The 26,128-nt window shown below is 42.4% G+C and overlaps 1 protein-coding gene across 1 annotated transcript in view; it reads left to right on the top strand.

Moving 5' to 3' along the window:
- Positions 1-26,128, top strand: part of LOC126161692 (peroxidase-like) — a 289,458-nt gene that overhangs the window by 210,959 nt on the left and 52,371 nt on the right. The window contains exons 7-10 of the mRNA XM_049917712.1: positions 11,985-12,158; positions 12,523-12,601; positions 14,490-14,635; positions 21,447-21,574. Coding sequence (XP_049773669.1) covers positions 11,985-12,158; positions 12,523-12,601; positions 14,490-14,635; positions 21,447-21,574 — 527 coding nt within the window. The remainder of the gene's footprint in view (positions 1-11,984; positions 12,159-12,522; positions 12,602-14,489; positions 14,636-21,446; positions 21,575-26,128) is intronic.

Raw genomic sequence — 26,128 nt, 5'->3', positions numbered from 1 at the left:
TCAAATTGTCAATTCACTACACCTTTATTTTGTCTTTTCACAAAATGTTTCACTTAGGAAATGGGCTCACAGTAAGCAAGAGATGTGAGGGTGTTGTCCTCTTTGTGTATGTATTCCTTTCACATGAACCACAGGCTGAATCGGTTACACTGTATCTGTAAAAAAAAACGCATCGCGAGCGCCCGCATCGACGATTGTATCATTCAGGCAATCCTGCTGAGCACTATCACTGCCTTTAACCACGCTGAAACATCTGCAACAGGTAGAAACATGTATTTTCACTGTATAACCTTCAAAAATTGCAGCTTCTTGATCAGATAAAAATTTCTTCTTCTGTATTCTTACAGTGACATGTTTTAGCGATTTCCCGAAAACACAACAGTACTTGTGTTGATTCTCCTCACCATCTTTCTCTCTTCTTCTCCTTCTCTTCCTTCATTGCCACCTTTCCAACCTTTCACTCTCTCCTCATCTTTCTTTATTTCTATATCTTCCAGTATTTACATTCAGACAGTGTGCCGGAGAACTCGCTGCTGTGCATTATTCAGCGGAGTGGCGTCTGTATGCGTGCTAAATACAAGAGTTTTTTGTTCCCTCGGTCCCGTCAAAGGAGCACGTGGTTAAGAACATACGGGATACGAAACGTCAGTTTCACGTTTTATTGGCGCTTGTAAGAGGGGAGACTATGGTTTGGGTGCGCGTAACAAACACTTTTGAGGTAGCGGTAGTTACGAATTTTATTACAGAAAAGCGTTAACAGAGCGGAACTTGCACGATCATACCAATTATTTACGATGTGTCCCTACTGTTGTAAGGGTTCTCTGCCATTAAAGCTCGTTATTTCAGTAACAGATAACGGTAGCTGAAGAGTTTTTACAGACGTCTACGACACTTTCATTGACATTCGAACAAAATAGCGCTAAAGAGGTTACCTCGCTGGCGTGGGAGTTCCTTTCACCGCCGTACTAACAGCAGGGCCTCCGCACGGCTTTTTTAATGTACTTTACCGCTGTAGCTGACGATGCTGTTTCCGGATATGAGGTTTTGCTCTGATTCTACTTCCTTTCACCAAAGATGTTCTTATTTCTCAAGACATTATAGCTCACAAAATATTTTGTTCTGTCGTATCGGTTGAATACTTGGCAGTTACGGATCATCCTAATGACTTCAAAGAAGAACAAAGCAGCTGAATTTGAAGGTCACAGGACTTTGAGCATTCTAACACTTAGAACATATTAACAAGACTGAAACACAGACGCATTAAGAACAAAACTGCAGCCAGGTTAGTTGAAGCCTTCGCATTACAGCTCAGAAAAACTCAGAGTCAACAGAAAAGTTTACGTAACTCTCGTGGACTTCAGGAAAACATTTGGCAGTGACAGCCGGAACAAACTAATGGTAATTCTAAAAATCATTAAACTAGACTAGGAATAAATAAAGAATTATACAAAGAGCAAACAGCAATCCTAAAGGTGAGAAATGTACAAAGAGAAGCTAGAATTCTTAAAGGTGTTAGACAAGTTTGCAGCGTCTTCTCCCCATTCAGCATCTACAAAGAACATACAATAAATTAGTACAAGTACCAGAATAAATGTAAAAACAAAAAGTCGAAATAAACTAAAAAGAGACAGTAGTACGCTTGTGCTGAATCAGAAGAAGTAAACGTCAAAATCAGAGTAAATAAAATAAAAGAAACAAGATTATACAGATATTTAGGAAGTAAGGAACACGAACAATAAGCGAAAATAAAATCTCTTCAAGGATTTGAAGTATGGTACTGCTGGTGGCTATTAAAATGGATAGATAAAACCACCATCCAAGGAGTCTTGCAAGGAAGTGACAAAAAAAGGTCACTTAAGGAGAACAACAGCGCGAAGACGATACGAGTTTACTGAGAAAATACACTCATGCTTATAAATTAAGGATAATTGCAGAATGTGGTGCCACACAACGTGGCACTACTCAAAACTGGCGCTAATAGCATAGGCACATAGGGAACACACATGACACAGATCTGTAAGTGCACGGTATTGATGATAAGTTGAGAAAACCGTCCCGAAACACATGTGCTTCAAAACGCCACTGTTTCCTGCGCATGTACCGCGACATCAATATGGGATATGATCACCATGTGCGGCCTGTGTACGTGTGTACACAGGCCGCACAACGGGTTGACATACTCGGGGGGCGGATCAGGTGGTCGAGCAGCTGCTTGGATATAGCCTCCCATTCTTGCACCAGTGCCTGTCGGAGATCCTGGAGTGTCCTAGGGGTGTTAAGAAGTGCAGTGATACGTCGACCGAGAGCATCCCAGACGTGCTCGATGGGGTTTAGGTCTGGAGAACAGGCAGGCCTCTCTATACGCCTGATATCTTCTGTTTCAAGGTACTCCTCCACGGTGGCAGCTCGGTGGGGCCGTGCGCTATCATCCATCAGGAGTAAGTTGGGACTCACTGCACCCCTGAAAAGGCGGACATACTGGTGCAAAATGACGTCCCGATACACTTGACCTGTTACAGTTCCTCTGTCAAAGACATGCAGGGGTGTACGTGCACCAATCATAATCTCACCCCACACCATCAAACCACGACCTCAATACAGGTCCCTTTCAAGGGTTGGTATCTGATTCCTGGTTCACGCCAGACGAAAAACCGGCGAGAATCACTGTTCAGACTATACCTGAACTCGCTCGTGAACGTAACCTGGGACCACTGTTCCAATGACCATGTACTGTGTTCTTGACAGCAGGCTTTATGGACTCGCCTGTGGCCAGGGGTAGGTGGAATACACTTTGCAGGTCTCCGGACGAATAAACCCTGTCTGTTCAGTCGTCTGCAGACTGTGTGTCTGGAGACGACTGTTCAGTGGCGCGGTAAGGTCCCGAGAAAGGCTACCTGCAGTACTCCGTGGCCGTCTGCGGGCACTGATGGTGAGATATCGATCTTCTTGTGGTGTTGTACACTGTGGACGTCCGGTACTGTAGCGCCTGGACACGTTTCCTATCTTTTATAATCGTTGCCATAATCTTGTGATCACACTATGTGGCACACGGAGGGCCCGTGCTACGACCTGCTGTGTTTGACCAGCCTCCAGTCGCCCTAGTATTCTACCCCTCAAACGTCGTCAGTATGTGTTCTCTGAGTCATTTTTAACACACAGTCGCCATTAGCACTTCTGAAAACGTCTGCACACTTACTCGCTGCACAGTACTCTGACATGCACCAACACACGTCTGCATATGTGGATTGCTGCTAGGGCCATCGTGCGACGACCGCAGGCCAAATGCACCGCATGATCATACCCCGAGGTGATTTCAACCCGCAAACCTCTCACCAGAGCGTTGTTTCACCATGTATCAGCATTATCCTTAATTTATGAGTATGAGTGTAGTACGACACAGCCAGTTCGTTTTAAGTGTCCTACATGGAACATAACAAGGAAAGTTAGCCCGAGGGAGATCGCGACTATTTTAAAAACAAGTTACAAATACTGCAGGAGTTTCTGACTATGAAGAATTGAAGACGTTAGCTTCTAAGAGATCCAGATGGACAGCTGCCAACTAATCGAAGGATTGATGATGAAACAGACGGATTTACAGACTCTCTGTAATCAGACAAATTTTATTAAAAAAAACTTTGTTTGAAAATTTAATCCAAATGAATTCCCAACATTATCCTTCCACCTTCAAAAATGGTTCAAATGGCTCTGAGCACTATGGGACTAAACATCTGTGGTCAGCAGTCCCCTAGAACTTAGAACTACTTAAACCTAACTAACCTAAGGACATCACACACATCCATGCCCGAGGCAGGATTCGAACCTGCGACCGTAGCGGTCACGCGGCTCCAGACTGACGCGCCTAGAACCGCACGGCCACACCGGCCGGCTCTTCCGCCTTCCCCCCTCTCTTTCCCCAGAAGAGTAGCAACACCATTATTAAGAACAGACCTTTTCTTAAGAGGTTTGTAAGAGGTGTTACACTCCCGTAAAACCTTGAATCACTCACATAGTCGTGCTCTTTTTTATGTACGACAGACAAGAAATACGCTGTCCAGTCATATCAATGTTATCGCCTGTCGAAAGCCCGAATGACCACCATATGCAGCGCGGACGCTGCGGGACGTGCAGGAAGAGATCAGTGATGGAGGGTCTCGAAGGTACCGAAAGTAATGTGGAGCCACGCCGACTCCAGTCGAATGGACAGCTGCGTAAGGCTTCTCGGTTGAGGATCCGTGGCGCGAACAGTCTGATCGAGTGGTCCCACAGATTCTTGGCTCGGTTTAAATTCGGAACCTCGCACGTACAGTGTCAGCTGTTGTGGTACGTTGCATTGTTCTGCTAGTAGATGCCGTAATGCCGAATAAAAACAAACTGCATAAAGGGGTGGACATGGTCTACAAGGATAGATACATACTTGTTTAGATCCAATATGCTTCCAGAATAACGATATCACCCAACGAATGGCACAAAAAACATTCCACAGACCATAATGCACACTCCTTGCTTCCTTTCAGACGCTTCACGCTGTACATGCCGATGGATCATAAAGCGTGAGTCATCTGTAAAGACCATCTGTCGCCATTCAGTGGACGTCCAATTGCAGTATTGCCGTGCAAATTCTAGCTTTCGTCACCGATGAACAGCAGTCGGCATGGGTGCATGAACCAAGCGCTTGCTGCCGAGGCCCACAGGCAACAGTCGTTGAAGAGATACTGCTGGTAGCCCCTTGGTTCATCTGGGCGGTCAGTTGCTCAACATCCGCACGTCTATTCGCCCGTATACATCTCCGAAGCTTCGGCGCCGGTTTTGGATAGCGACATTTTGCTCTGCACTGTATACCTTACCAGCAGCTGCACGCGAACAGTTTAGAAACTTAGCCCTTTCGGAAATGCTTCCAACCTTGCCCCGAAAGCTAATGAGCACGCCCTTTTGGATGTCAGATAAGTCGCTTCGTTTCCACATTACGACAACGACTGCACTGTTTTCCCGCGTCTCCCGACACGTTTTATGTACCCTTCCCTGCTAGTGCTGCCACCCGCCATCTGTATGTAGTTATTGCACGCTTTTGTCGAATGTAAGTGGTGATCGTATAATTGATGCGTATTAAAATGGAAAGACCTTATTGATAGTATATTACGACAGTGTTTACTCCTCGGTTATGGTATTGCTACGACACTGAACCAAATACGTTCCTGGACAACGAGAAGACATAAGTCAAGCAATGATCATAATAGTATCTCTGGCGTATGAAATACGAGATCACTGCAGTTCCTCCCTGTTGTCAATTCTGTTACATGTTCCACAGAAAGAAATCACTTAAAATTCGTTTCCAGTGTTTCTTGTTTCTCTCGCCTGCTCTGAGCTAAAGAATTCTCAGAACGAATTTCCGACGGTATCATTATTTCTATCTGTTGTTAAACAGGACTCTCGCTGTCTCTGAACTCATGAAAGATTGTGGCCTTAGAAAATTTCATAAACTGAACTCGACATCAATATTTAAAACCTTTTCACTTATGTCATCAAGCATTTCAAGTGGGTGCCTTTATGTTCTAGCTGAAAATTCCTTGAGCTGGAACACCATTAAAAAATGAGCCATCCTATTGTGCATCGTAACCCTTTCAGCGTTTTATTTACTTCTAGACTGTTCAGAAGTCTTGCGCCTGGTGAAATTAACCTTTGAATAGGACTCAGCTTGAGCTGGTAGAAACCTAAAATTTCCTCAGTTTGGTCAAAAAATGACGTCAAATTTTCTACCCGATATTATCTACCAGGTATACCCATACCTACCGATATAACAGGTATTTTGGATACTGAAATGAAATAATAAAGAAACAGTAATTAAATAATAACATTTGAATATTCCAAAGTTAAACGTGTCTCGCACTTAATACTCAGTAGTCATGTACAAAGCGCAAAAAAACTACTTTCCGACCTTCAAGGCATTATCAATTGCATGAAACAGATTAGTTTATTGTAGCCACTAATAGTTTTTATCTAGGGACTTAAATGTCAAAGAAGAAGATAGGAGGTGTTTCATCTATTCTTGGGGCAGTAAATTTTATTAACACAGCAATTAATAAGTGATCAGGAAGAATAACTCCAGATCAAACACCATTATTTATTTTTAGGTTTACTCCAATAACTGTAATAGTTAATTGGAGTTTTAATCATGTATTGTTTACAGCTAGACCTGTAAATAGCGAGTATCACTGAAGTGAAGTAAGAACGTGAGTGGCTACGTTTTTCGTTACTGGTATACTGCTACAAGAATAATAATTCAAAATTTTTACCTTAAACCTTCGACAAGGAAGCGCATTTGTTGAGAAGCGACTGTAGACTTCATCAAAGATTTCTGGAGTTTGGCTGATAAATTTAACAGAACAACATCACAATATATTTAATGGTTTCTCGAGAAGTAATAGCAGTTCGCTTCAGCAGAACGACAGGAAATTGAAAGATTATGGATAATACGTATAATGTAGTGTCACCCACATTAATCTTGGTCGGCGTTTTCACCTCTCCTTGACAGTATTCATATTCACTGATGAAATGTTATCAGAGAAGTTTTCGTCACAATCTGAGATATTGTGATGCCAACAGCAACAACAACGAGAAAAAAAATACTGTTTTTTCTCATTAATACAGACGTGATTGGGTCATAAAATAGTTCAATATTCAGTCACAAAAATCTTTGATATTTGGGAATTTTGGAAATTTGTGGTAAGATCCTGTGGGACCAGACTGCTGAGGTCATCGGTCCCAAGCTTACACTCTTTAATCTACCTTTAACTTACGCTAAGGACAATACACACACCCATGCCCGAGGGAGGACTCGAACCACCGGCGGGGGGGGGGGGGGGGGGCGAACCGTGGCAAGGCGCCTTTGACTACGCGGCTACCCGGCGCCGCCTAATTGCAGAAAAATGTATTACGTAGCAAAAAAAACTTCAAATATCTATCGTAATAGCATTACCTCTGCAGAAATCGTTCGGCAGCCGAACAGTTCAAGATGGTGATATCCTGGGTAACGATGTTCCATAGACGAATTTTTAATTAAAAACTCATACTATGTACAGCTAAAAACAACTAAGTTTTAATCACTCCAGCAGTACTGAAGACTAATACGAGATTCAGTTACAATGTTTTAATTATCAGCTCAAAAAATAAAGGTACTCAATTAATTTCTTTGTTTGTTTGCGGTACATGTCCACAGTCTTAGCTCACAATGAAATCCATCGCCACGCAACCGTGGCACACTGCTAGAGCAAACAAAGCAAAAAGGCGCAGCCAGGGGTATAGTTAAGTATCGTGCAGTACTTCATTTTCGACATTTGTTGAGGAACAACGCTGCAAAAATTCATGCTGAGCTGCTGGAAGTGTGCGGCATAACCTAGCGGTTAGGTGACAGCCAAACAAGGATGAATGACTAACAGGGGGTCCGTGCATACTTGTCATCATGTTTTGTCCAAGTAAGTGGTAGAAAATTTTAAATTTTTATTAAACTTCATCAACGTTGCCATGCCAGAGACAGAGTCGGAAGCAGGAAGCGAGCCAGTATGTTGTGAGTGGGTCAGGCCCTCGACACGTTACGATACGCTCTTCTGAGTGAGAATATGCATTTATCAGGTAGAAGACTCAACAGAAACCAGAGGAAGCGAAACAGTCATATCCATTATCTCATAAGACATGGTGCAAGAAACTACTATCTTTTGCACCAGAACACATAGTAAGGAACGGACGCGGCAGTTAAGAGCGTGTTAGGTCAATATAGCAGAGTTAGAACACATGTAGACATTACGAACTGAGCCTCACGTCATAGCTTCACGCTTACCCCTATAAATACTCCAGTGTTCCAGCCCTCGAGATGAGTTGATCATTGGGATTGATGGCATTCACAGTAATAGCTCTCGATTCCATGATTGAAACACTGTAGTGAATATATGACGTAGATGCTCCAGCACAGTCTATGTACTCAAGATGATGATCTTCACCTGGTCAACTGCATGCTGCTTGTTGCCCACCATCTGTTGATGGAGAAGCTAACTTTCTTCTGACAACACCATGTAGCAGGGTTAATGGGGTACTGCCAGCACTGAATTTCAGCGCATGAGCCAGCAACATGGTTTCTTGGGTTCAATGTTCCTGTTCAACACTCAAGGTACTGCAGGTGCTTAAACCTACCAGATGGTAGGGAGGAGGTCAACTGACCACATGACTACCAAAACAGGTACTTCACAGATGGATCGTCAAAGGTCATCATAGAATTCAGAGTGCGACTGAGGACACTCCAGGCAGCCAATACGACATCACTCCGTACTGGGAAACGGCCGCCCCTGCTCGCCAGAAACTCGCAGTGGCTCCAGGGTCGCTAATATACTATCCTGGGCTTGTAGCTGCTGAGCTGACTGGGCATATATCAGCTAGAAATCAACGCACAGCTGAATGAGCAAAAGCCTAGGCTGGTGCTAGGATGGTGCGGAAGAACGACGACTTGTAGGATTCATCGTAAAAACAGAGTAATCAGTAATTTTCTCATTTTGCACACATTATAAACGCCGCATTTTTACAATTCCATGTTTGTTCTAAAGATTCTATGGAAAGCAAACATAGTCTATATTCATTGCACAGTTTTGGCAGCAGAGCGCGTATCATGTGCTGGTGATGTACAATGGAGTGTATTTTAATGCAGTTTTCTCGTGATGTGATTTCTTTTTCTTTCGTCAAGAGCAGTATTTAAGGTTTTTGATCGAATTCCTTATCTGATCGTATCAACAGACATCGCATAATTGCACCAACGAAATGCATCTGGTTGGATCACTTTAATACTGCACGATGGCAATCGTCCTTCACCTCGAAAACTCTCGTCGTATAGTTGCAGATCCGATTAACAGAATAAATTTGTTCTCCTTCACGTAAGTCTTCATCACATCAGACCAAAAAGTTTTATGTGACGGTGTTGTAAGTTTCCCAGATTTTGAAGAAGTAATGACGATATTTCTATATTTTTCCACGTACTCACCCACCGTTTCTTGAATCCGCAAGAGCCAGTACTCTCTTGCAGGCAAACGTATACTCTTCGTCATAATTTTCCAGAGAGGGCTACAGCATACTGCGCTGTATACGATTGGGTTACTTTGTTCATCTTCCGTTTATTTCCGGTGTAAGTGACGTAAAAGGTAAAAAATAAAAGAAGTTTCCGCCTAGGGACTCTGACTCACGCTGCATTGAATCCGTTCTGTAGTCTATTCACTGCGCCAACGGCTGGATGAAGAATTACGCTAACTTAAGTAGATCATGCCTCGACCGACGCCACCAAAATGCTGTTTTTTCTACACCCTTGGCCATCTGGAACTCCCACTTCTGTCACTTTCATTTCTGGCCAAGCCTCTGCTTGTATCACCAATGTGGACGAGATCGATAACGACGAGTAGGCGCGGTCTCGTTGTAAAAGGGAAGTGGCAGAACATGTTTCTGTTTAGAACGAGGAATCACTAGAGAAGTGGAGATTCTGATACTCAAAGACCGACATATTATACTGTGGAAAAAGTGGAAATGGTCACGGATCAGTTTTCAGCAATTGGACAGTGGCAAACGTCGCCGCCCCTTGGGTTCCGCAACTTTTCGCACACACTCAAATTGCGAGCCGAGTCGGAGCAGCAGGTGAAATGTTGGAACTGTATCAGGCCAATGCAAATGACTTCTTTATACAGCTAACCCCCATGGAGAAGTCCTAAGAGCATCAGTATGATTCCGAGACAAAGGACTGAACCAAGGAATGGAACTATTTTAATTTCCCATCGCCGGAAAATGTGAAGACGAACAATTATCGGCCAATATGACGGTGTATGTTAGTTTAATTCCTTTTTTATTTATTTGTAGAGACTAGTTTGATCCAGTGCTAACATATTATGCTTCTAAAAGGGAAACTGTCACAGAAACGTACTACACAAATTTCGACAAGAAATTAAATAAACAGCTATGGACAAGATAAGTGCTTTATTGTTAGTGGAGAAGTGAGCGCCACATCGCTTTTAGGCAATGTGTTTCCCGACTAGTTAACGGGAGACTGTCAGGACGAAGCATTGCGTGAAGCTGTCTAAGAAGGTGGTTTTGCTCCAAGTCACAGTTCCACGTTATTCTGCCCAGGACTTATTCTTCCTCACGACCCGTACTATTCTTCATGACACTCCGTGACTTCTTCCTCTTTCCTTGGACGAAGAAACCATTGCGTGGCACGTATTTCCGGAATGACGATGAGGTGATTTTCGGAGTAGAACGTTTCCTGAATCGCCAAATATGCAGACTTCCACAACCACGGGCTGCGCCGAGTCACCCATCTTTGGTAACAATGTGTCACACTGCGGAGGATTAACTCTATCGCTAAGTTTCTCAGTCATAGTTTGATTAATCAAAACTCTGTGATTAACTCTTGTATTCAGATTGGCTGGAGTCGAGATTGCGGGTTGTTTCGCAGCAGAGCTGTCATCTACCCGAACGTCGGTTTCAACACCTCAGTTCTTACGACAGGTCGTATTGCAGGCGGTATGCCCTCTTTCCCTCAGGCCTTTTGCTCTCAAGTCTCATTGCAGCGATGTAAATACATTTATCAGTACTGTGCCAACCATTATATACTGCCGTGATGAAGGACTCAGTGCATCAGTATCATTTCAAAATCTTTCCGTTTTATCTATGAATGATGGATGAGTGGCAGGAACGACAATCAGTAAGTCTCTGTGTAATCCCAAATTCCTCTAATAATACTGTCAATATAACCACATGAGGTGTGTATCGAAGGCATAGGTCCTTAAGGGAAAGTCAAACGAAAACGTCACAGATGGTAAAAAAAAAAAAGAGTAAACTGCTAATTATTTCGCCGGCCGCGGTGGTCTAGCGGTTCTGGCGCTGCAGTCCGGAACCGCGGGACTGCTACGGTCGCAGGTTCGAATCCTACCTCGGGCATGGGTGTGTGTGATGTCCTTAGGTTAGTTAGGTTTAAGTAGTTCTAAGTTCTAGGGGACTTATGACCTAAGTTGTTGAGTCCCATAGTGCTCGGAGCCATTTGAATTTTTTTTGCTAGTTATTTCAAAAGTAATAGCCCTAATAGTGACCACATTTACCCCACAATGCGACAAGACGGACAGTGTCTTCATTGACAAGTGTTCTGTTGGTTATGTAACCATTATTCTGCCCAGGTGTGCATCTCCTGGTCCGACGCAAGTCGACGACCACGAATGTGTTTCTTCACTGCTCCAAAACTGTGGAAATGGCTTGGGGAGATATCGGGACGGTATCGTGAATGTGATTTCTATTGTTTTGGAGCCACAAAGAAATACATTCGTGGCCATAGTTTTGCTGGGTACAGTCATGGTTCCATAGGCAACCGCGTACATTTTTCTATGAAGGCATTGGCCATTTTGTCGCAGAGTGGATAAATGTATTAACACTTATGGTTTTACTTTTGAAATAAGAAACACTTTACTTACTTTTTTCCGATTTGTCTCGTTTTCATTTGACTGCCCCTAATAATAAGGTTACACAACGGCCTTGCCGCAGTGGATACACCGGTTCCCGTGAGATCACCGAAGTTAAGCGCAGTTGGGCGTCGCCGGCACTTGGGTGGGTGACCATCCTGCCGCCATGCGCTGTTGCCATTTTTCGGGGTGCACTCAACCTCGTGATGCCAATTGAGGAGCTACTCGACCGAATAGTAGCGGCTCCGGTCAAAGAAAACCATCTTAACGACCGGGAGAGCGGTGTGCTGACCAGACGCCCCTCCTATCCGCATCCTCCCCTGAGGATGACACGGTGATCTGATGGTCCCGATGGGCCACTTGTGGCCTGAAGACTGAGAGCTTTAATAATAAGGTTGCTTGACTGTTGTTGGAAAGTACGATTTCGAAATTTTAAGAGTAAGCCATTCAGCGACGCACTGTAAAATGGGTTAGAGAATCTTTGGTTTTGACCGTGAGTCATTTCTGTTGTAGACCCCATTAACCGCAACGAGCCAGAGGAGTGCTGCCACCGGCCGCCGCACCTGCGCAACCCCTACTGCCTGGACATCCTCATTCCAGAAGACGACTACTTCTACAGCCTGTTCAACGTCCGCTGCCAGGACTTCGTCAGGGGTTTCCCCGGGGCGAGGCCCGGCTGCAGACTCGGTAAGCCGAAAAGCTCCATCGGCAACTGAAGAAAGCAAACTACTGACTGCCTACATTCGTCGGTGCTCGTCCTAATCCCATTTTTCTGGTTTCGTTACTTCTTTATCGTGCTGTATCTTCAGTTTAAGGATCTCTTTAACCGTGTCTTTTGTACATTGTTGTGCACTAAATTAAATGTCTTATGGTCAACTGTTACCTGAGTCTCTGATCCTTGAGATATACTGTGCAGAAATATGCTGTCAGTCCTCGATTATTCCTTACTCTCAGAAACTAATGTAATAATATTATACATAAGGGAGTCTGAGGTTCTGTAGAATCTCATGAGAACGTGGAACTTAAGTGGTTACTGCACTCTTGCTTCCAGGCTCCAGGGTGCCGTTCAACACATTAACTGGCGTGCTCGATGGCAACACGGTATACGGAGTCACAGAGAAGTTTGCCAGGTAAGTGAGTAGACTCTCTTGGTAGCATAGATTTTGGACGTGACAGCACAGTAGGTATTGTCGTCATAGTTAACTGTGGAATTACTAAATTTCGAGAATTAGTAACACGTTAAAAGACGAAGGTAAAACCGGGCCACTCAGTAATTATGACAATCTCACATTTACTTGAATTATATAGTAAGCTGTAGTTTTAATATTCCAACAAGGCTGATGCCAAATTTACGTTCAATTTCTCTTGCTTTTCTTCCCAAAAGAAAATAAAGTACGATTTTTTCCTCCTTAGCATTTTCGTTTGAGAAATATGGAATGCAGACTGGAAGCGAAGCGCTAATATTATCTCATTACCTCAGTTTTCAGATTGTCCATGAATCACTAGTTTCCATAAAATGTCCTGTGCCAGACGCATATTCACATTGCTCCTTCAAATGAAGGTCTGTATTTGATCCTGGCAGACTACTTTTGGCCAGAGTTCTCTATGCCGGTGTTAAAAACTAAACTACGCCCGAAAAGGCCATGAACGCCCAACGGTACCGACCGTCAGCCGTGTCATCCTCAGCCCACAGGCGTCACTGGATGCCGATATGGAGGGACATTTGGTCAGCACACCGCTCTCCCGGCCAAGTGTCACTTTACGCTCCTTCTCTATCTAGTAGCTCCTCAGTTTGCCTCACAAGGGCTGAGTGCACCCCACTTACCAACAACGATAGACAGACTGGACGCTCACCTATTCAAGTGTTAGCCGAGACCCACAGCCCTTAATTTCGGTGATGTGACGAGAACCAGTGTTACCACTGCGGCAAGGCCGTTGGCATATGCCAGCGTTAGGATCATTACATAGGTACTAAATACATTCTAAGACAAGGAAAAAAACGTCGCACCATGAAGGAGTTATCCAAATGGGACGGAAATCGGGACGACCCAGACAGGCCTTCAGCCTGGAATCTCACTGACTGGAGTAGAATTCCCTTCACTGATGAGTCCCGCCTCGAAATTACCCCGATCACCAGCGATGACGTGTCTGGAGATGTCCCGGACAGCGGTTGGATACCAGCCTGACTGTCGCCAGCCACATAGCGCGACACTCAGGAGTCATGATCTGAGGGAACATTTGTTTTCGTAGCAGTATCCCTGTGGTTGTCATCCGCGGCACTCTTACAGCACAGTTTTTTTTTCCCCTTGTAGGCAAGCCTCCTGGGCTCACATTTCAGCACGATAATGCCCGCCCCACATGGCGAGAGTTCCTATTGCTTCATTTCGTGCTTCCCAAACCCTGCCTTGGGCAGCAGGAAGGTCACCGATCTCACCACAATTGCGAACGTTAGGAACATTATGGAAGTCATGCCAACTGAACAGAATATGGTACGATATCCGTCAAGAAGACATTCAAGAACTCTATCAATGCCAAACCGAATACCCGCTTGCGTAACGGCCAGAGTTGATTTATTGACTTGTCAGTTTCTGAAACTGTAATCATTTGTTTGTGTCTGTACATTCACATGACATCTACCGATTTCTGTTCTATTCGGGTAAGTCCCTCGTGGTGTGCCATTTTCTTTTCTTTTTTCCTCAGAGTGTATGACCTAGTTAATTATGCTATTTGATTCTAATTTAGTATGGAATCCAACAATGCGTATCTAACAGTCTTTTGGCAGTTTCCTCGGGACGACTTTATTAACAAACGAATCTTGCCCTCCCACATCTAGGTCTTCCAACCGACGTCCCTACCACTGATTTGGCGTGTTCCTTCCTTTTCATATCTCTTTGTAGTGTTACCTGAAAGCATTCAAACGACGTGACAGACTCTAGTTGGCAAATATATTATTAATTATTACAGTTAATAATCTCGTTTACGTGTTCAGATTTAGACGTGGTCCGGTATGACTTACAGGCACCTACGCGCCGGCTACGGCGGTCTGCTGCGCATGAACCCGGTGTTCAACGAGTTCGGCCTCAAGGACCTGCTGCCACTCAAGCTGGATATCCCGGATGAGGGCTGCACGCGGCCCAACAGGTCCATGTACTGCTTCGAGGGAGGTCAGTATGCTGCCGGAAAACCTACTGTCAGATTAAAACTGTATGTCGGGCTTCGCCTACAACGTGGGTTCTTGTCTTTCTCGGGCAATGCTCGTATCAGCTTAACTATCCCACACCCACTACTTTACTTCTGCTCTTCTGCTTCTTCTCACCTACATCAGTACAATGTAGGCAGCCACAGCCATTGGAATTCGTGGTAATTTGAACGTGGATAAATCCGCAAACACCTGTTAATTCATGACTTATTCACGAGCGGTTTCGCTGCGTTAAAGCAACCTCTTCAGATGGGTTTACATAGAAAGGAAAGCATTCTTGTAACCTATATATTTAAAAAATTAACTATGGATAGCCAGTAAAATAAACCCAAATAAATAGTAATTAAAGTAGTGTCACTTGGATTAGCACACGGAGACGCCCCAACAGAACCCAACCCCATAAAGGGAGGGAGTGGTCAACGAATAATAACCGGCAGAGCACTGGGGCGAGTAGTGCGGGGGATAAGGCACTATGGCAAAAATAACCGTAGTATATGTAATAAATAGGACTGAAATGTAATATAAGAAGCATAAAATAAGACACTATCAATAGAGCAGTTGTCTGGGTAACGCAACCCATTAACTAGACCCGTTAGTACGAAGATAAAAATCCTCAGGAGGAAAAAGTTATGCAAGAGTAAAAATCGGGAAGCAAGAAGTTAATTAAGCCGGCGAGCCAATACGTGCAGACTGAATGCAGATGGACAAAAATAATTAAAAAAACCTTGTAAAATTATAAAACTTATTTGAGACAACCTACCAATAACTAGTCAGAACCGAGGGTGAACATCAGAAACAGGAGGCCCCATTTATAACGGCAAACCTAGGTATTCAGAAGCAATGCTTTCCTTTCTATGTAGAAAAACGTGCAAATGCTGCTTTAGCGAAGTGAAAGCTGTCATGAATAAAGAATCAATTAACAGATGACTGTAGTCTTGTTGAAGTTCTCCTCACCTAGTTTCCAAAAGTGACATGAGCTCTCCGGCATATCTTCCTCGGCTATCAGTCCCGGAAGAAGGGATAGCCACAGCCTGGGGATAGTTTACAGAGTGGATCTCTCGCTCTAAGCCGTGAATAGTTGAACAATGAAGAGTTTGTTTAGTTATTTCTTTTAACAGACGCATGACGCTGTTTTGCTCTGAGTGAGCACTTCAATACCGTATCGTCTCATTATAATTCTGTATTATTAATGGCGGAGTAGCCAGACCGGAGAAAGCAAGAATGGTAAGTGAAAGGCAAGGCTGCAAGGGAAAGACTCAGACCTTTTTAAAAAAAATTGTAAGAGCAGTTGCTCATTCGGTAACAGTAATTCCCATGAAATACAAGAATCTGTGTTCGAATCACGGTCCAGCACACAGTTTTAATCAGCCAATATGTTTCAAAACAGTTCATACTCCGCCGTAGAGCGAAAGAAAATAGCACAAAGTTAACATTCTTTGTTATTATCTTGTATGTGCCCTAAGCTGTATGTGCGCTAAGTTGTATGTGCCTTAATACCTCATTCCGACTCTTATTCATTCGAAAAAAAATACTTTTGGATCCAAAATCATAGAGCAATCCTTTTTGTTACTTCATTCCTGGTGGTATATTATACTCACCAGTGATTCTTCCCTTTTAGCTCTAAAAACTGTGTATGTTCTGTCTTTCCGAAGTTAAAAGTAATCCTTTTACGTAATCATTTTTAATAACTTTCGTTGTAACTTCTTGTACGGATTTTTCTCTTGATTTATTATTAATACCTTCACCATTGGCAAAAAAGAACTCGTTTTTCTCGCAGTTCAGATTACAATCAGATCACCTGTAGGCAAAGAAGAGAGTGTAGAAGACTCAGCGTGATCCTTGCAGAACATTTCTGTATTCTCATCGGAATATGAATCGGCCTGCCTCCAAAAATTACTTGGAATGGTTAGTCTAACTTTCTGCATTCTTCCTCTTAAGTAACATACGAGCGCATGTGGGCAGCGCTCATATTCTGGAGAAGTTACAATCACGCGGCGGAGGTTCGAGTCCTCCCTCGGGCATGGGTGTGTGTGTTTGTCCTTAGGATAATTTAGGTTAAGTAGTGTGTAAGCTTAGGGACTGATGACCTTAGCAGTTAAGTCCCATAAGATTTCACACACATTGGAACATTTGAAGTAGTTTTGGGTGAATGACGGAGTGATTTCTTCAATTCCTAATTATTCCACATAACTGTCCGAACTGGAGCTGCGTCTCTAACGACCTCATTGTCGACGGTACTTTAAAAACTTCCTTCTTACGTAGTAAACTAATTGTGCACTGTAACAGTAACTCTGTAAAAGTCGGCTTTCTAACATTTCAACGTTTTTCAATCAAACGCCCTTCCTGAGTAGTACGAAGATCCCATATAACGAAACATCTTTTTAATTGCAGTACTAATCATACTAGAGTAGCGTCGTGGAAGGAAGGACGAATTGGTAAAAAAAATGGCAACAGGGCTTCCAAAACTGAATTCCAGCAAGTCTTTAGTGAGGTTCCTATCATGTTCCCATATGCGAATAAATTAAATGTTTTCTCCAACCCATTCATCCCCCGCATGTGCAACACCGTTCATCTCCAGGGAAAGAGCCCAGGAAGGTCCAGATTATCACGTCTTAAAACATTGGTGCGAATTACGGATCCGTGAATGTTTCAAGCATAATTAATTGCAGTCTTGAAAAATCCTACACTATACGGAAGTCATTCAAAAGTTTGCCCGTATAGTCCGTGTAAAACTTGGCCAAATTTTCAATACTTTGGAAGCGCTTTCTAGTTTCATAAATGACGTTGGAAAACATAATTTTATCACATCACAGTGTCTCTTTGATTCCCACTGAGTTATTTAAATAATATTCATACAACAAAATGCTGTATTTTCTGAAATATGTAGGGCATTTGTCCAGCGAGATTGAAATATTCTGTTGTTAAATCCCTCTATAAGAAAGGTGACAGGAGCGATACCGATAACAATCGACCCATCTCACTACTGACATAATTTTCCAAATTTTTTTTTGGAAGGTGATGTAATCTAGTGTAATATTTTACCTGAGTAACAATGATATCTTTAGTAAATCGGTTTGGATTTTCTCAACCGAGAATGGGATTTATCCATACATTCACCAAGTTTTACAAGCATTAAATGACGAATTAACACCGGTTGGTATTTTCTGTGATCTGTCTAAGGCATGTGGCTGTGAAAGTCACATGAAGCAGTAAATACTGGCGCCCAGGTTGCTCCCGTGTTCCTTGATTTCCGGAAGGTGTTCGATACACCTCCGCCCCCGCCGTCTCTATAAAACTATAGCGAAATATAGCAAAACCTGCCGAGGATGGAGGTTTTGGGCAGGGATTGGGAGTTGACTCTCGGCATAAACAGATGTAACGCATTGCTCGTAAATAGGCAGAGAGGCCCATTCTTGTAAGATTACACGATTGTAGAACAATCGCTGTAAGCAGTCACGGTCATAAAGTATCAAGTAATATGGTACTGACCGATTTAAAGTGAAACGGCCACATAAAATTTGTCGTGGATAAGGTATGCCGGGCTGGAATTGACTGGAAAAGTCCTCACGAAGTGTAATCCATCCACAAAGAATGTAGCTTACGAAACCCGTGCTTGAATATTGCTCGTCAGTTTGGGGTCCATATTTGATAAGACTGACGGAAATAGAGACAATCCAAAGAAGAGCAGAGCGTTTCGTTACAGCTTCATTTAGCAAGCGCGAAAGCATCATCGGAGATACTAGCCAACTCCAGTGGCCAATAGTGCGATCGAGGTGTTCTGCAGCAGGGTGTGGTTTACTCATTAAAACACCGAAAGCGTACGTTCGTAGAAAAGTCAAACAATATATAGCGTTTCTCACGCATATCTCGCCAAAAGTCTATGAATGTAAAATCATGGTATTTAGAGCTCACACAGAAGCTTACCAACAATTTTTCTTCCTGCGAACAATTTGCGACTGGAACAGGAAAAGGGGAAAGGAGTTACAGAGGTGCACAAAGTACCCTCTGCCAAACGCCGTAAGCTGGCTTGTGGAATGCAGATGTAGATTCTCCCAGATAAAGTGAGATTTTACGGGACTGATGGTAGAGCCTACCAGTGGATTATGCCACACCTAGCGAAAAGAATGCAGACAGTTCTATTTAAAAATTCAACAAATGTAAGAAGGGGAGATTTTTTTGACTGGGGAAAAATCACTAATGGGATTCGACAAGGTACAATCTTAGGTCCACTATTGTTTCTCGTGTACGTAGACGACCGTCCACCTAATAAACAACAAGCATAATTACTTCTTTTTGCAGATGACAATAGTATTGCAATCAATGGAAACATACTTACAGCAACAGAAGAAATAAAAAATGTAACGCATGATGAGGAAATCATAACTAGGGCAGAAACATCGAAAATTTTTTGTGTCCATATTGACGAGAATTGAAATTGGAGAAAACTACATTTTCATACTCTCCAATGAACTCAGTTCAGTTCCATTTAAGGACTGTTTTCACATATGTCAACAACTACAAAAAAAAATTTCCAAGAAACATTTTATTGAATTACTTGAATAGTATACCCATACATTGCTGATATCTTACACAATTATATTTCACAAATAAACTCTAGATTTATAATACAATGGTGGAAAAACATTTCTATGAGTTTCCAGTTACAAATATAAAAATAGGTAAAAACTATTAATTTTTCCTAAAACTGAACATCTAAAGATTGATTATTTTGTAGCATTAATGTTGAAGCTTATTTTATCCTGCTGAACAAATACTAATTTAACAAATTGGTTCATTAAGGTACTGTAGTTCACTATTTTCATTGTCATGTTCATCGCAACGCTCTAGGGCCTTCCCATAGAACTCTGTCATCTTCTGTTGATGTAACAAAACATCCCTTTAGTTTCTTTACATTGTCAGGTTTTTTTGCTTTCACATGGTTTCTGTTACAGCTGATTGATCAATGTCTTTGAAGCTGTGTTGGTTTTCTTCACTTCGACAATGATCAGAGAGTAAACTCTTTCTTGTAGACATTGAGATTACAAAAATTTCAGTTATAAATGTAACATTAAACACACAAACAAGAAATTTTCATAAAATCCGTGTACTGCAATGGATTCATCTCATTTATAAGTAAAACTTATTTTTTCAAAATTTGTGTAGTTGAGTTTGTGAAAATGGTTCTCATTTCCACTTCAATTATTGCACATCTTGGGGAGTGACAAATTAGTAAGTTCACATATTTTGACAATTTGCAGTCAGTAATATCATATGAAATCATGATCCGGGGTAACTCATCTTTAAGAAAGAAAGTATTCGTTGCTCAAAAACCTGCTGTAAGAGCAACATGTGGTGCCCACCCATGATCATCTTATAGACCTCTGTTTAAGGAGCTAACCATTTTGACTATTGCAATTAACCCACACAGTTCAAAAGTAGCAGTGATATACATTATAACAATAACAGCAGAAAAATAATATTCATTGTTCCACACTAAGGTAGTTTGTAGCACAAAAAGGGTTGCACAGCGCTGTCACCAAAATTTTTGATCACTTACCCAGAGATGTAGAATGTCCGACAAATAGAAAATTTAAATTTGGACACAAACTGAAATGGTTTCACCTTGTCAACTTCTTACCTCTCGTAGAAAAAGTTCTATTTATGTAAGATGTAAAAGTGATTAATAATTCACAACTGCAATAAAAAAATTTGAAAATGGTCAGCATGTAATCATATTTACTTAACCATGTGAAATATGAATGCAAATGACTCGATCCACATTATTACGGTTAAATGTGCAAGTGATCCATGGCACATGAAACTAATGAAATAACATTGTGCCATTGCACAAAAAAATGATTTTATCTGTCTTGAAGTCTGTTCACATCTCTTACTGGTGAAATTGACATGAAATCGTTTATCACCTTTATCTAATGTGCTGCGTTTCTCAAATTGTAATATTATTGACTGAAAAATAGAATTTTAATTATGTGTTTTGTGGAGGTGACCGTAGGTAATTATAAAATTACTTGTATTATTTAATGTATTGCATCAGTATAATTAAAGAACATAAATATTTTTAAGATGACAGTTCATATGTGAATAGCTGTCGAAAACAACCCTGGAGTATATTACTTTCTTATAAATTTTTGAAAATGTAGTAAATTATCAGACCTCTACATAATAACATTCTTAAAAAGAATCAAACACCTCTATCACCTGTAAGTCAACCAAAGTTGCTGAATTAGGGATCTTCATTTTACCAACCTCAATTTTCCATTGATGTGGGATTGAGTAGATAAGGGATTCAGTATGGCTGACAGAATGTCATACTTTCAATAAATTGCCAAACACTTTTTGTAGTGCGAACACGATCTCTTGCTCATCATTTGCTCTGTGGGTACGCAGATTCAGTTGTTATTAATTCAATAACCGCAGACCATATAAAATGATGGGATAAGCCTATGAAGTTTATAGGCTACTTGAAAAATCAACACTGTTAGAAAACAGTATATTAGCAGCTAGAGATGTTACAAATTTGTCAGTCGACAGTATACGATTGTTATTGGTATTGGAACGTCATATTGACGTTTGTTACAAAAATTCTGTTTTACATGTTTACGAAAGAAACAAAGACATAGTTTTTTAGTTGCATGTTCCGCAAAATTGATTAAGCAACGAACTCTAATAAAGCAGATCAGTAAATAAGTAAAACTTGGATGTGAAATCTTTGATTGCGTTTTTGTTTAGAAACCAATCATGCGCCTGTGTTGCAGGTGAGATTCGAGTGAACGAGCAGCTGGTGCTGGCGTGTATGCACACGCTGATGGCGCGAGAGCACAACCGCCTCGCCAACGGACTAGCCCAGGTCAACCCCCACTGGGACGACGAGACCCTCTTCCAGGTCAGGGGCCGTCGCGCTCTACATACGGCGCAGAACATTCCGCTGGCGCCCATTCACTGTCAAGTGGATGATTTATTTACTTTCTTTTTCTACTGTATTCTCGCTGTTCTTGTGCTGACACGAATTTTTCGCTGACTCAGCCCGCTTTGTAAGGTGAAATTTTACATTGTCGCTTGGAGCATGAGTTGTAATTCATTCAAATATGTTTTTAATAACATTGTCTTGATCACAATAAAAATAATTCCTAGCAGTCATCATAAGAACTGCATCCGGCGCGTAATTCATTCAAATATGTTTTTAATAAAATTGCCTTGATCGCACTAAAAATAACGCCTAATTGCATCCGGCGCGTTACAGGTTACGAATCACAGCCGAGATGTGTACATCTCGCCCACGTAATACGATAACTGCTTAACGGTCGAAAGAGGTGAGCATAAACCTACATATACATGACTACTCTGAAAATCCCACTAATGTGTTTAGCGGAAGGTTTCATAGAACCATTTCCAGGCTATTTCTCGACCCTTCCACTCTCGAATAGCATGCGGAAAAAATGAACACCTAAATTTTTCCTTTAGAGTTCTACCAGAAGTTGCTCTGGAATAATGCTCAGTTGTGGATTTTCCTCCGACAGAATTGTTTGTTTTAGAATTCTGATTTCTTAGTACGCTGGTGATTTCTCCCTATGTATGTGGGTGTCAGTTATATATACTCTCCCGTTGGAAGGAGAACTTTGGTGATACAAATTTCATGAAAGGATTTCGCTGTAATGAAAAACCCCTTTGTTTTATCGACTGTCAGTCCGATTCGCTTATCATATCCGTGGCACTCTCTCCCCTATTTAGCCATAAGAAAAACGAGCTATCCCTTTTGAGCTTTTCGATGCCCTCCGTCAGTCCTATCTGGTAAGGACCCAATACCGCGCAAGGACGTTCTAGAACACGGCTTTAGTAAAATTATTGCATCTTTTAAGTTTTCTGTCAATAAAACCCATTCTTTGGTTCATATCCATCACAATATTTTTTTATGTGATGGTTGAAATTTAAGTTGTTCATAACTGTAATTATTAGGTATTTAGTTGCATCTGCAACCTTCAAATTTGTGTGATTTTACATGCCACTGACAGGTGTCCAGGTACGTTCGATCAGGTAGTCCGCACTGCCAGTATCGACTTACCGGAGTGGAAGTTAAAAGCACTGACAGTTCAAACATTGAGGGTTGCCTAATACGCGATGCAATGATACATGTTAGACATAACAAAAAGTGACCAGAAAATACAGAAATAGATAAGCGAAAATACAGGAGCTGATGTTATCACAGAATTACAAACGCCGGAAGGCTCGGTACATAGCGAGATAAAATAGTGGGAGATGGACTGAGAGGAATGTGCATTGGGCTACTCGTGATAAGAAGAGACCTAGAGAATAAGCTAGTGAAAGATGAACTGACTACCAAAAAGAAAAAAAAAAAGGAAAACTTGTATGCGAAAAGCTGAAGATCGTAATTTAAAGAGAATACTGTAGGAGGTCTAAATCCAATAGTGAATAACAAATGACTGCGGCTACTGATGATGATGATGATGGTGGTGGTGGTGGTGGTGGTGGTGGTGGTGGTGGTGAGGAGAAGGAAGAGGCGGAGAAAAGCTAGTCATCGCGATTCTAGGCCGCTAAAATTTGTTAACCTGTCTACATTATGTCTGTGTTTTAAAGTCGGCCCCTATCTCAATCGTCATTTCGTGCCGCTTCCATCAATATAGCACTCTGCTGGCTTGCATTATAGTTTCGTTGCAGCGCTTGATGCGATTTAACCCCACGTTTGTCCTCAACAGCGCCACTGTAGGAGTCTGGATTGTTCACACATAACACATTTTTTGTCGTTATCGTATTGAGAAGTGATGTTTTATGTCAGCCAATATTTTGTTGCCTAGCATAGACACAGTATTCGATGGGAATAAACCTGCACCCAAACAGACATTTTGAATACTTAGCAGAGTAGCATCATAGAGTGCATGCAGCAATCCAACAAATACTCTCGTCAAAAAATGCACACTCACAAGCAGCAGCTCTTAAATAACTTAGCTACAGTACCGCGATCTGGACTAAGTCTAAAGCGAGGCCTGAAACATAGATAATACCGAAATAGACAATTCCGCAAACGACGAAGAATGAAATGCAAACCCCATTACGAAACGTTACGTAGATATATGAAGCGGCGCCGAAATACATCCATGTTTGCATAGCAAAATAAAAACTACAAATATTGCTTGTGTGGCGACACTCTAGCTTTTATGCTCCACGGGAGTTAAGGCCCCGGCCACCTTCCGAATGAGAGGTACGTATCCATAGATTTGCTGCGATCTGGAGGACGAAAGTGTTTGAAAGTTCTTAAGAGCTAGTTAGTTAAAACTACTGGTTTCCGGACAGGAGACTAGAAACAAGTTGTAGTACACAGCACGCTGTCTTGTTCGACGAAAGACATACACTGAGGTGGAGCGATATGGACATATACAGATGGCGATTTTCGCGTACACAAGGTATAAAACGGCAGTGCATTGACGGAACTGTCATTTGTACTCAGGTGATTCATATGAAAAAGTGTACGACGTGATTATAGCCGCAAGACGGGAATTATCGAATTATCGGGAATTTGAACGCGGAATGGTAGTTGGAGCTAGACACTTGGGACATCTCATTTCGAAAATTGTTAGGGGATTCAATATTCCGAGATCCACAGTGTCGAGAGTGTGCCGAGAACACCAAATTTCAGGCATTGGCTCTCACCAGGGACACCACAGTGGCTGACGGCCTTCAGTTAACAGGCGAGAGCAGCAGCGTCTGTGTAGAGTTGTCAGTGCTAACGAACAAGCAACACAACGTGAAATAATTGCAGAAATCAATGTGTGACCTACGACGAACGTACCCGTTATGAGAGTATGGCTAAATTGGCGTTAATGGCCTATGGCAGCAGACGACCGACCAGAGAGCCTTTGCTAACAGAACGACATCGTGTGCAGCACATCTTCTGGGTTCGTGGCAATATCAGTTGGACCCTAGACGACTGGAAGACCGTGACCTGGTCAGATGACTCCCGATTTCACTTGGTAAGAACTGATTGTGCGGTCCGAGTGTGGTGCAGACTCCACGAAGCCATGGGCACAAGCTGTCAACAAGGCACTATGCAAGCTGCTGCTGGCTCCATAATGGTATTGGCTGTGTTTACATGGAATGGGTTGTGACCTCATATCCAACTGAACCGATCATTGACTGTAAATGTTTATATTCTGCTACTTGGAAACCATTTGCAGCCATTCAGAACGTCATGTTCCCAAACAACGACAGAATTTGTATGGATGACAATGCATCATGTCATTGTTTACTATTGGTTTGAAGAGCATTCTGGAGAGATCGAGCGAACCGACGATAAGGAACAAAGACGGGGAAATACACTGACGTAAGCAGCTTTGTCAAAGGTAAGGAGCAGATTGTTATGGTCCAGCGCCTTGGAACGAGCATATCGGAAACAGCGAAACTGGTAGGCTGTTCACGTGCCACCATTGTAAGCATCTATGGAGGATGGTGCAAGGTCGGTGAAACCACGAGCAGACGAGGTGTGGGACGTCCTCGTCTCGCCACGGAACGTGGAGTTCGGAGGCACGACGGGCGGCAGTCAGTGTGAGTTATGACAACACGTTACAATGGTAGTGTAAACACATGTTTCGGAACACACCGTGCAGTCTACGGTGTTGAACATGGGGATCTGCAGCAGACGGTCCCTACGTGTTCTAATACAGACATTGTCAATTATGATTGCAGAGGGCACATGTTCATCGAGACTGGACCGTGGATCAATAGGATCGTGTGGCTCAGGCGGATGAACCACGTTTCTTGCTACATCAGGTCGATGGTCTGGCCTGATATGCAGTCATCTATGTTAACGGCTGTTCAAAACATGCACTGCAGCACGGACCCAGGCCAATAGGGGCAGTATTATTCTATGGGGGACGTTAACCTGGGCTTCCATGTGACCTGTGGTAGTAATCAAAGGCACCATGAGGACAGAGGACTACATGAACATTACTGTGGGCCACTTGCTTGCCTTCATGTTTGGTATCTTCCCCTATGGTAATGGTATCTTCCATCTGGATAACGATATGTGTCACAAAGCCAGAACCGTGTTACAGGGTTTGAGCATGATGGTGAACTTACGTTGATGTCTTTTACTTTTTCTTGTTCTGTCGACCCAGGATTAGGCTATATGCCCTGTTCCGGCCTCGCCATCTCCCTCGGCCTCCTCACACTCCTTCTTCCAATAGCATTGTATCCTGTCGCTTGCACACAGATTCTCTGAAGTGACATATTCGATAAATGCTCTTTTCGATCCTGCTTTTGTTGTATTACTTTTCAGTTAGCTGCTGTAGCCTCAGTTCATTCCTTATTTCTTCATTTCTTATTTTGTCTTCTCATGTACTGCCTTTCACTGATCTAAGGTACTTCATTTCTGTCGTCTTTTGATCATACTGTCCAATTTTCTGCTCGACATATTCCTGTGGATAGT

This window comes from Schistocerca cancellata, chromosome 1 (genome assembly GCF_023864275.1).
Source record: "Schistocerca cancellata isolate TAMUIC-IGC-003103 chromosome 1, iqSchCanc2.1, whole genome shotgun sequence".
NCBI classification, from domain to species: Eukaryota; Metazoa; Arthropoda; class Insecta; order Orthoptera; family Acrididae; genus Schistocerca; species Schistocerca cancellata.
The sequence above is the reverse complement of the archived record's forward strand: the minus strand, read 5'-3'. Positions and strand labels throughout refer to the sequence as shown.